Source organism: Lithobates pipiens, unplaced genomic scaffold (genome assembly GCF_037356315.1).
Source record: "Lithobates pipiens isolate NorthernLeopardFrog02 unplaced genomic scaffold, aLitPip1_a1.2 Scaffold_23, whole genome shotgun sequence".
In the NCBI taxonomy this organism is placed as follows: Eukaryota; Metazoa; Chordata; class Amphibia; order Anura; family Ranidae; genus Lithobates; species Lithobates pipiens.
In genome coordinates, this window is record NW_027507785.1 from 301,279,675 (window position 1) to 301,291,952 (window position 12,278).

At 43.6% G+C, this 12,278-nt stretch overlaps 1 protein-coding gene across 1 annotated transcript in view; it reads right to left on the bottom strand.

Annotated features, from left to right (window-relative positions):
- AK5 (adenylate kinase 5) overlaps positions 1 to 12,278 on the bottom strand; it is a 359,252-nt gene that overhangs the window by 125,173 nt on the left and 221,801 nt on the right. Inside the window, exon 7 of the mRNA XM_077450424.1 lies at positions 425 to 515. Within this exon, the coding sequence (XP_077306550.1) occupies positions 425 to 515 (91 nt within the window). The remainder of the gene's footprint in view (positions 1 to 424; positions 516 to 12,278) is intronic.

The window sequence follows — 12,278 nt, forward strand, 5'->3', positions numbered from 1 at the left end:
ACAATGGGGGATCGAGGGGGGGGGGCTGCTGCAACAGTAACATGTTGCCCCCCGAATAACATAATAACATGTTACAAATGGTGAACTTATCTTGAAGGTCTGACAAAGAAACCTGGAAGCCGATTGGTTTCTATGCACAGATGTGTTGTCCAAGGATTTAAAGAATTGTAGCCTACAGCGTTGGATAGACACCTTGGGCAAAATAAGTGAATTTCTTTCAGATTCCTTTTAAGGCATTTTGGTTTTATGTTTTGGAGTAGACCAGGTTATGTGGTTTTATGTTTTGGACCCATTCTAGCGCCATGCAAATCTGCACCAGTCTTGTTTACCATAACAGCAGGTGATGTAAATGAGTTACAATGACAATGCCAGCAATATAACATCTAGGCCAGAGAGATAGATCAATAGACTGAGATTCACTCACCTGCCACCGGCTCCATAGCAGGAAATAGCTTACTGTCAACAGCAACACTTATATCATAGAAGACTTCTTCCTCGTCCCTGTCAGCGTCAAACTGGAGAGGAATAGAAAGTGATCTTATTACTCACACGTGTATTCACTCATCATATGCTCTGCGGAGTGCTCAGAAGATTGTTCTGTCTAACAAGACAGTTCTACAACTCTTCCCACTCCCAGCACCTACACAAGATATAAACCCATCAGAGGCAATGGCCATAGGCTAGAGAGCGCATTCAACACACACAATAACAGTTGCGGAGAAATCTGAGACACCTGAGTTTACCAAGATGCTGAAAGCAGGTTTAAAGCTGATCGTTGGGTCAACAGTTAAATAGACACCCCAATTAAATATTTGATAGTATTGGTTTTGTTTATCAAGGCATTTGTAATTGTCTTAGACCAGGTTCACATTGGAACCAGCTGCGGATCTCACAGGAGCGATGTGCGCCCCTGTTCCCCGTTTTCTTCGTTTATCTGTGGCCCTCTCTTCTCTACATCCATTCAAAGTGCTGAATTATAAGGCTTGTCCGAGCTGTCAGAAAAAAAAAAGAGGGCAGAGAGTTGAAATCACACTCTACAGAGCTCAGTGAGGAGAGCTCTGAGAGCTGATTGGAGGGAAGGGACACACCCCCCCCCCCCCTCTTCAGACAGCACACAGGAACAGACTATGAGACTATGAAACAGCTGGTGCTCCTTCTGCTGTCACCATTTTTCTTTTGGTGTCAGGAGAACTTTTCAGAAGTGATTCATGCTAATAGCAGAGGAACAAAGCAGCAGACAAAAGTGACGCTTAAGCCACGTAAACAAGACCAGACTTTTCGTCAGACAAGGTCCAACGGAATCAGTGCGTCGAACACTCCGATCGTGTGTGGGCTAATCCGATCGCTTTTCATTTTAGAAATCTGACGGATCTAGAAATTGAACATGTTTCAAATCTGTCCGACAGACTCAATTCCTATCGGGAAAACCGTCTGTCTGTATGCTGGTCCGATGGACCGAATACGACGCAAGGGAAGCTATGTGGCCAAGTCCGTTCGTTCGGAAGTCCATCGGAACTCCACTGAAAAGTCAGTCGGGAAGACTGTGGGACCTAGTCTGCCGGAAAGTCCGGTCGTGTGTACGCGGCATTAGGCTACTTTCACAATGGGGCAGGGGTCATTTTTCAGCTGCTTTTCAGCTGCTAGTGGGGTGCTTTTAACTGTACTAACAGTAGTACTAATAATAATGTGCTAGTACTGAAAAAACACCCGTGCTCAAGTGTGGTGATCAAAGTCAATTGACCCTCTCTGTTTCTGCTCTGCTCCAAAGTTTTGAATGCCAACCACGCCTTGCTACCCTCTTAGGACTGGGGTAATCCCAATACACTGCACACTGTGAAAACAAAAGAAAGGGCGCACCAGCCTAGCTCATTATCATCATATGCCATTCATTGATAAAATAAAAGCAAATATACTCAATAACCAATGTATGAACAAGTTCATCAATATAATCCAATATAATCCAGAAACGGGTATGTCAGAACTACTGCGCAAACTTCTTATCACGGGAAGAAGCCACGCAGGTCCACAAAGGCTAACGTGCTTCAGAAGGTATCCCCTCTTCTTCAAAGCCCTGTCATTTGTTTCCACTGTGTGCAGCAATAAAAACCTGACCGGTATCCCAATCCCCTCCATTCGAAAACTAAGAAAAAAATATGTTTGCCTTATAGTTTGTAGTCATACTTTAAATGGCATGTTTTTACAACTACCAGGAATGCAGCCTTAAAACAAACCTTCTACGAAGATCCACATTTCTAATCTCTTCTCTTTCCTAAATACAAATAGCTTAAAAAATCATTGTGTCTCCGTATGGAGATGACAATCTTACTAGAGGCTGGGCTTTACTTCCCAATGTCAGAACCTCCAGCAAGGAGAACAGTGAGTAATACAGTAGGGACAAATCTCACTCCAGATCTTCTGAGACTAAGGCCGCGTACACACGCGGGGACTGTTCGCTCAACTTTGTCCGTCAAACAGTTTCAGCAAACAGTCCGCTCAAAATTAGCATGGACGGACTTGCCCACACACGACGAACGAACAGTTTGCTGAAACCGTGCGCGATGACGTGAACGGCACGTACGACGGGACGGAAAATACGACGTCCTATACACTGCATTACAACTTTCGGCGTGTAAATCCTTTCTGAGCATGCGCGGAACTTAGTTTGACGAACAAGCCTACACACGAGGGGACTGTTCGCTGAAACCAAGTTTCAGCGGACAGTTTTTCGGAATTTCCGAAAAACTTTGTTCAGCAGACTGTTCGCTGAAACTGTCCGCTGAAAGCCCACACACGGGCGGACTGTCCGCCGAAACACTGTTCAGCGGACAAAGTTGGGCGAACAGTCCCCGCGTGTGTACGCGGCCTAACAGTCAGATGCAATGCCTTGGATCTCACACTGCAGCTATGAGACAGTAAGTAGAGGAGTGCCTAGGCACATTCACATACCAGGAAGTCTGGAAGACATTCCAGAAAATATAGCAAAAAGTTTAAGTATACTAAAACAAAAGCATAATGTACACACTGGTGATCACGCATGTGCAAGAAAAAGAGAAGTCAGGAGTTGGGCTTGACAGATCTGCTTTAAAGTGAAGGAAGCTTTTTCAATTTCTTGAGAACAATGTTGTAAATTAGTTGTAAACATATGAAGGTTTTAAAACAAAATTTATCTCCATCTATAGTTTGTAACTATATTTATTTACATGGAGAAAGCCATACTTACTCTTCACACACACAGTCCCGGCTTTGTACTTTGTAGTGATAGACAAGAAATTTGCTTTACCGCTATTTCCCCAATGGCACCAATAATGGGGCACTCTTCCTTCCACTGATACAAATGATGGGGCACTATTCCTCCCACTAACACCAATGCAGGGGTATTATTCCTACCATTGACACAAACAAAGGGGGGCTATTCCTCTCACTAACACGAATGAAGGGGCACTATTCCTACCACTGACACCAACGATGGGGCACTATTCCTCCCACTAATACCAATGATGGGGCACTATTCCTCCCACAAATACCAATGATGGGGCACTATTCCTTCCACTGACCCCAACGATGGGGAACTATTATTCCCACTAATATAAATGACGGGGCACTATTCCCCCCACTTACACCAATGAAGGGGTACTATTCCTCCCACTGACACTAATGATGGGGAACTGTTCTTTCCACTAATACCAATGATTGGGCACTATTCCTCCCACTGGCACCAACGATGGGGCATTATTCCTCTCAATAATACCAATGATGGGGCACTATTCCTACCACTGACACCAAGGATATGGAAATATTCCTTCCACTAATACCAATGATGGGGCACTATTCCTCCAACTGGCACCAATGATGGGGAATTATTCCTCTCAATAATACCAATGATGGGGCACTATTCCTTCCTCTGACACCAAAGACGGGGCACTATTTTTCCCACCAATGATAGGGGCACTATTCTTCCCACTGACGTCAACGATGGGGCACTGTTCCTCCTACCAATGATGAGGCACTCTGCCTCCTCCTATTGACCACAGACGCTATGTAATTTATTTTCAAACGAACTGCAAAGTCTGAGGCATTGTCTACTCCCACTGATGCTGGGGCATGTTCTACTCCCACTGGTCACAGTCTGGACTCCCTAAAGTCTTAAGAACAGAAAACTGGCCCATTTTAGAAGGTTACAGACCCCTGGTGTAAACAGTGAAAGCAATTAAAGCGGGATTCCACTGCGGTTTTGTTTTTTTCTTACCTGTGTCACTGGTGGGCGATTCCTACCGTCTCTTAGCAGTCACGATCGGCGTGTTTTTGACCCCCCCGGCGTGACGATTTTTTTGCTTTGGATAACTTTTAAAAAAGCAGTCCGGCGGTTTCCATTTTTACTGTGGGCGTCTGAAGCCCACAGGCATTTACTTCCTGTATGCGATGACGCTGGGCTCCCAGCATCCACCGCTCCATCTCGCGCATGCTCACTGATAGCTATAGTGGTAATGGCAGATACAGCTGCCTGCCCACTTTGAAAATGGCAATTTCGGACACGCCCTCGTCACGTGACCGGCGTCCTCCTTCCGAAATCTCACGAGATTTCGGCATTACTATGTCCCCCATGGATTCTTGGGAAATAGCTTAGAAATTTCCCAGGGACCATTGCGAGGCCGATAACCACGCCTACTCCCACGGGAGGACAGCCCGGAAGTCAGCACAAACATCAGAAATATAAGGTAAGTACTGAATAATATTTTATTTAAGTGTTCATTAATGTAAGTATGTTAGCATGTGCTTTAAATAAGAAGAAGAAAAAAATGTAGGTACAAAACCGCTTTAATGACTTACAATCGTATCTTCCAACTATAGAAAATCTCCTTCCCAATGTGTGTCATATTGATCGATTCGGTTGTTGACTATAGATTAATTATTCCTATCGGGAAAGATCAATCGGAAAAGAAAACGATCATTTATCAAAGTGTGTATGGTCGCCATAAGTGTTTACAGCTATATCTTTTTTAATTTATTTGCAACGACTCTGAAGAATCTTTGAATCCAACAGATCAGCATAAAAATATTTTCATAAATGCTTAGTACAAGCTGAAGGAAGCAGGGAAAAAAATAATAATCAGAAAATCCCAGGCCGCCCAGCTGCAGACATTGACAAAGAAGCCATGTGTTGCAATGGATTCATGCATAAATGCTGCAATCATGGGCCATTTCTTCCGAATGTACTGCAGAAAATCTGGTCCTCGTATACAAGAACAACAAGCTCTATTCTATCCCTACAACATGCTGCCTCAGCACCTTCACACGCTGCGTAAAATGCTCTATTATGACAAACTCCACCAGCAAGTGTATAATAGGAAGTGAATACGTTTCTAAATGGCTTTGATTTGCGGAGCGTATATTAATGCTTACTAAAAGAAGTCATGTCTATGGTGCACTGCGCCAGTCGCCTAGCAGATCCTATCCACCCCTCTTATCGGATGGATACTTGGCTGACAGGTTAAAAGCATTCTATTACTTCTGCTGCCATTACTCCATCAAGTTCAATTGCAGAGAAGCCCAGAAATTCATGAAAGCATGTGTTGCTACAAGCTGTGAATGTGATACCAAAGTCATGAAATGGCATGGAAATCGTAAATTTACAAATCGGTGCGTCGGCCATTGGTGGTAATTTACAGAAAGTACTTAGCCAAGTGAACCTGTGTTCATCTTGAAAACAAAATTGCAATGGAATGGAATGCAATGGAATTTACAAAATTGGAATTTTTTTGCTCGTGACTGGAGTGTTGATGTGAATGTGGCTTTACTTAGCTAAGAAAAAAATTGTACTTCTTTAGTAAATCAACCCCATTGTCATAGAGAATAAAATCACAATGAGACCTGGAGTTTGGAGTTTGCATGTTCTCCCTGTGCCCGCGTGGGTTTCCTTCGGGTACTCCGGTTTCCTCCCACACTCCAAAGACATGCTGGTAGGTTAATTGGTTTCTGTCCAAAAAATGTACCCTAGTATATGAATGTGAGTTGGCGACCTTGGATTGTGGGCTCCTTGAGGGTAGGGACCGATGTCAATGTGCGATGTATGTGTGGAGCGCTGCGTAAAATTGACGGCGCTATATGGGCACCTTAAATATATAATAATAATAGATGAGCATCTTAATGAGACACAATGTACAGGGATAGGGAAAATTGTAGACACGCACCCACACTCGCTCAGGTTGAACTGGATGGATTGGTGTCTTTATTTAACCTTACTAACTATGTAACCTGGTTCATACGGGCATCCGGGGGGGGGGGGGGGGGAGGCAGCAAAAGCAGGCAGCTGATCCATGGTTTTGACACCCCCCAGCCCAATCACCTAATTAAAAATACTTGGCAGAAGTCCCCCAACATTACTCCAGTTGCAACCTAGCAACGGCACTATGGCCTCTTCTCCTTTCACTGAAGGTTAGACCATTATAATGTGTCCGCACTGACCTCTCTTCATCCCCCTTCTAAGCCCTGTTTTTTTGATACGCCTCCTTAGTGACTTCAGACCTGGCAGACTGGCGTTACAAGAAAGTTCTTTTACTCAAGTAGTTAATTTAGCCACCTAAGGTCCGCCCTATAGCAGTTTTACTGCTACAGGGCGGCATCTTTTTCCAATGCGCTTTGTTCAGTAGCAGGTGGTACTCTTCAGAAAAGCCCGTGGCTAGCAGTGTTCCTGCTTCATGCAGGGCGCTCGCAGGTCACTCAGCTGTGTTAGAAAAGCGAATGACTATTCACTTTCCTAATACAAATCCGCCAATCAGGTGCTCGGATCTGTTTCTCGTCACCTGATTGGCTGAAACAACAGGTGCTGTGACTGGACGCTTAGGCGGAAGGGAAGAGAGGAGCACGAGGAGCTGTCCCACCACCACCGAGACAGGGTAAGTACAGACAGCGGGCGGGGGGCACACTGGCAGTATTGGATATGGCACAGTGGCTGCGTTTGATGGGGCACAGTGGGAGAATTTGATGGGGCACAGTGAGGCTGCATTTGATGGGCACAGTGAGGCTGCATATGATGGGGCACAGTGGCTGCATAAGATGGGCAGAGTGGCTACGTTTGATGGCACAGTGGCTGCGTTTGATGGCACAGTGGTGGCAATTTATGGGCACAGTGGCTGCGATTGGTGGGGGTTTTTTTCAGAATTTTTCAGTTTGCGCGCAGTTGGGAGCTATGTCACTATAACCAGTAGTGAGTGTAAACACCTACTTTAAAGTGGTTGTAAACCCTTACAAACCACTTTGACCTACAGGTAAGCCTAGATTAAGGCTTACCTGTAGGTCCAAGAAATATCTACTAAACCTATACGGTTTAGGAGATATTTACCCAAAGACAGCGGCACGCAGGCGCACTGAGCACGCCGCAGAACGCAGCGATATGCCGCGAGTGTCGGCTCCTGTGCACATGCGCGGGAGTGACGTCATTGCGGCTTTGGCGAATCACAGCGCCGGAGCCACGAGACCCGGAAGTCGCTCCGGGATCCATGGCAGCGGCGAAGAGGAAGACAGAGGAGCGCTTCGGGGGCTTCGTTCTCAGGTAAGTTATTCATAATGAGCTAGTATGCTATGCATACTAGCTCATTATGCCTTTGCCTTGCAGGGTGTGTTTTTTTTTTTTTCCCTTTACTTCCTCTTTAAATCTCTGTCCCTGCATGTCACATGAAATAGATATCTGAATTGTAATATCTGTCTACAATGGCACAGAGCAGAGCGTGTGCTTTACATGCAGCATGCACATACAGTAAGTAAACCATACTCCCCAGCCCTAAGAAATATGGAGGTTTGTTTTTCGTATGTCAGCATAAAACATCACTGACATCTTGACAGTATAAGACATACAGACAATAAAAATGAAGATCTTTCCCTGCCTTGTGCAACTATACTGACTGCCTCAATTCTAATTGCACTTTGGTAAGCCCGTGTGTTCTGCACATAGCACATGCACCATGTATGGCATATACATTATTCAAAAGCGATGTCACTCTGCATAAAATATCATCATTTTTCATATGAAGACAGGCGCTGTGGATAATAGCAGCACATCAATAACCAAGTTACAGCTTCATATCGACTTAGCAAAGTAAAAAAGGCATTTTCTGACACCGATCGCACGCTTAGAGAAATTAAGGTGAAAATTATCATGAATGGTCCTCTAGAGAAGTGTCATCTTCCCACAATAACAGGATTAGTCTGTAACTGAATATAATCACATCAGAGGTTAAACGGCATTTAATGAGTTATCAGGAGCTCTTGAGGAATGATTGGTTCCCTCAGTGGAAAAAATTATATTTACTGCCTTCCAAAAGTGGAGCACCAGAGGATTTAGGTATATTATATTGGGTTATTAACTAGTGATAGTAATGTAGACACATAAAGGGGCCATCAATTAGTAACAGAAGATATGGAAATGTAGACACCTAAAAGGAACCATAAATTGATAACAGAAACATAGTCATAGCATCTTAGGGACTATAGGGACTGTTTACAATTGGGATCAGGGTCTGGGCACCTACCACCAACTCAAGGCTACTGCCTAAGTACAACACAATTACTCTTTTTCTTACGATTGAAGCTGTACTCCAGCCTTAAAGTGGTTGTAAACCCTTACAAACCACTTTGACCTACAGGTAAGCCTAGATTAAGGTTTACCTGTAGGTCCAAGAAATATCTCCTAAACCTATATGGTTTAGGAGATATTTACTAAAAGACAGTGACAGCTGTCTACAGCGCATGCGCCGTAGACAGCGGCGCGCAGGCACACTATCGCCGTTAGCAGCATGCCGCTGCTAACGGCGATATGCCGTTATGGCAGCTCCCGTGCGCATGTGTGGGAGTGACATCATCGCTGCTCCGGCGCTGTGAGTGGCCGGAGCAGCGATACCCGGAAGAAGATGGACGCTCCGGACTACAGGGGACAGCGGTGACATCGCTGGCTCCTGTGTCAAGTAAGTGACACATAACGGGCTACTATGCGATGCATAGTAGCCCATTATGCTTTATCTTTGCAGGGAGACAAAGAGGAAGTAAACCTATCAAGGTTTACTTCCTCTTTAAAGGAATTGTAAACCCTCTCATATACAGTGCCTTGAAAAAGTATTCATACCCCTTAAAATTTTCCACGTATTATCCTGTTACAAGCAAAAATGTAAATGTATTTTTTGGGGATTTTATGTGATAGACCAACACAAAGTGGCACATAATTGTGAAGTGGAAGGAAAATGATAAATGGTTTTCAAATGTGTTTACAAATAAATATGTGAAAAGTGTGGGGTGCATTTGTATTCAGCCCCCCTGAGTCGATACTTTGTAGAACCTCCTTTCGCTTCAATTACAGCTGCAAGTCTTTTTGGGGATGTCTCTACCAGCTTTGCACATCAGAGTGACATTTTTGCCCAAATCACACCAAATTCTGACTGTCAGGAACGCGGTGACGTACAACACATACAATGGGACTAGAAAAAGGAAGTTCAATAGCCAGTAGCCAATAGCTTGCGTCTCGTACTTGCTTCAGAGGATGCATCCTTTTTGATACGTCGGAACAGCATATAGACAAGTGGTTTTCCCGATAGGAATTGGTTCCTGTCGGAAATATTTAGAACATGTTCTATTTCTAGGTCCATCAGAATTTGATGTAAAAAGTCAGATGGGGCATACACATGATCGGAATATACAATGAAAAGCTCCCGTCTGACTTTTTCTGTCGGACATTCCATTCTGTCGGACATCTTCTAAGATTGCCCTGTATTTGGTTCCATCCATCTTCCCATCAACTCTGACCAGCTTCCCTGTCCCTGCTGAAGAAAAGCATCCCCACAACATGATGCTGCCACCACTATGTTTCACAGTGGGGATGGTGTGTTCAGGGTGATGTGCAGTGTTGGTTTTCAGCCACACATAGCGTTTTGCTTTTAGGCCAAAAAGTTTAATTTTGGTCTAATCTGACCAGAGCACATTCTTCCACATGGCTTCTCGCAAACTGTGATTGGGACTTCTTATGATTTTCTTTCAACAATGGCTTCCTTCTTGCCACTCTTCCATAAAGGCCAGATTTGTTGAGTGCATGAATAATAGTTGTCCTGTGGACAGATTCTCCCACCTGAGCTGTGGATCTCTGTAGCTCCTCCAGAGTTAACATGGGTTCTTGGCTGATTCTCTGATGAATGCTCTCCTTGCCCAGTCTGTCAGTTTAGGTGGACGGCCATGTCTTGGTAGGTTTGCAGTTGCCATAATCTTTCCATTTTCAGATGATGGATTGAACAGGGCTCTGTGAGATGTTCAAAGCTTGGGATATTTTTTTATAACCCAACTTTGCTTTAAACTTCTCCACAACTATATCCCTGACCTGTCTGGTGTGTTCCTTGGCCTTCATGATGCTGTTTGTTCACTAAGGTTTTCTAACAAACCTCTGAGGGCTTCACAGAACAGCTGTATTTATACTGAGATTAAATTACACACAAGTGGACTCTATTTACTAATTAGGTGACTTCTGAAGACAATTGGTTCTACTAGATTTTAGTTAGGTGGTATCAGAGTAAAGGGGGCTGAATACAAAATACACGCCACACTTTTCAGATATTTATTTGTAAAAAATGTTGAAAACAATTCATTATTTTACCTTCCACTTCACAATTATGTGTCACTTTCTGTTGGTCTATTATATAAAATCCCAATAAAATACATTTCCGTTTTTGGTTGTAACATGAAAAAATTTGGAAAATTTGGAAAATTTCAAGGGGTATGAATACCCAGTGAAGTGAATTGCCTCAGATGATACACAGAGATGAAACAAATCATCCTACATAAGTGTTACTTGTTTATCCAATTGCCGACCGCTGCATGTACATTTACGTCGGCATAATGGCACGGCTGGGCAAATGGGCGTACCTGTACGTCCCTTTGAATCCCCTGCCATGCCGGCGCATGCGCGCCCCATCGCGTGCTCCGTGATCATGCCCGCGGGTCCCGTGGACGCAATGTCCGCCGATCTTCCAGCGATCGTGTCACGGAGAGGTAGAATGGGGAAATGCTTTTGTAAACAAAGCATTCCCCATTCTGCCTAGGAAAGGACAGTGATCTACTGGCCGGCACTATCTATCACATTAAACATACAGGTACGTTGTTTCACGCAATAGAGCTGCTCTGCCACAGTATATAAGCGATGGGAGGTCTTTGAGTGGTTAATGGAGAGCGAAGTGAATGTTGCCTACACTTGATCGAAACATAAATGTCAGCTTGTGCTCAAATCCCCACCATGCTTCCAACCTGGGATAGGCTGCTATATCAACAAAACTTCAAAAATTATCCCTGGTCAATGCCAATGTATGTACTTGGTATATAGCCCGTTAGCCCTACTGCAAACAGCCTGTAGTGTACTTATCTCAGTATTTCTTGAATTCTAAACAGTTGCCCAGCATCCACGGATGCTAACCCCTGGCTCCTCAACAGCACCTACTTTAAGCCCATTATTACAACAAAGCATGCAACAAAATTCTTCCTTTGCTTACATTTATCTTCAAACCCATTATTCTATAAGGTTCAGGCAATTGAAAAGATGTTTCCTGTTGGATTTTCTAAAACTCTCACAATACGCCATTCCCTTCAGGATCAGCACTTTTCCTCCAGGGAGAAAGTGAGAGATTACTGTCCCTCTATTTCTTAGGAATTCATTCAGCTACTTAAAAGGTCAAACGTCAGGTGAGTTTCTTCCTTTAAAACATATATTTTAAAGCGGGTCCTAGTATTATTGCTAATGAAAAACCACTTCAATACCGGGCCTATTCTGGCACTTCTCTCCTACATGTACAAATCATCATTTTTTTGCTAGAAAATTACTCAGAACCCTAGGAATAAAATGGCAGTCAATGCAACTTTTTATCTTGCACGGTATTTGCGCAATCATTTTTCAAACGCCTTTAAAAAAAATAAAAATAAATGGTTTCATAAATTAAAAAATAACAAAACAGTAAAGTGAGCCCAATTTTTTTGTATAATGTGAAAGATGATGTTACGCCAAGTAAATAGATACCTAACATGTCACACTTTAAAATTGCGCACACTCGTGGAATGGCGCCAAACTTTGGTACTTAAAAATCTCCAAAGGGGACGATTTGAATATTTTTACAGATTAGAATTGTTCCACACACTCTAAAGCCCCATACACACTATCAGATTATCTGCTGATATTTTTCTTCGGGTTTACCAAAACCATGCCTGATTGCATACACATTGAAACTCCTAAGGTTTGACCTCATATTATGTGGTTTTGG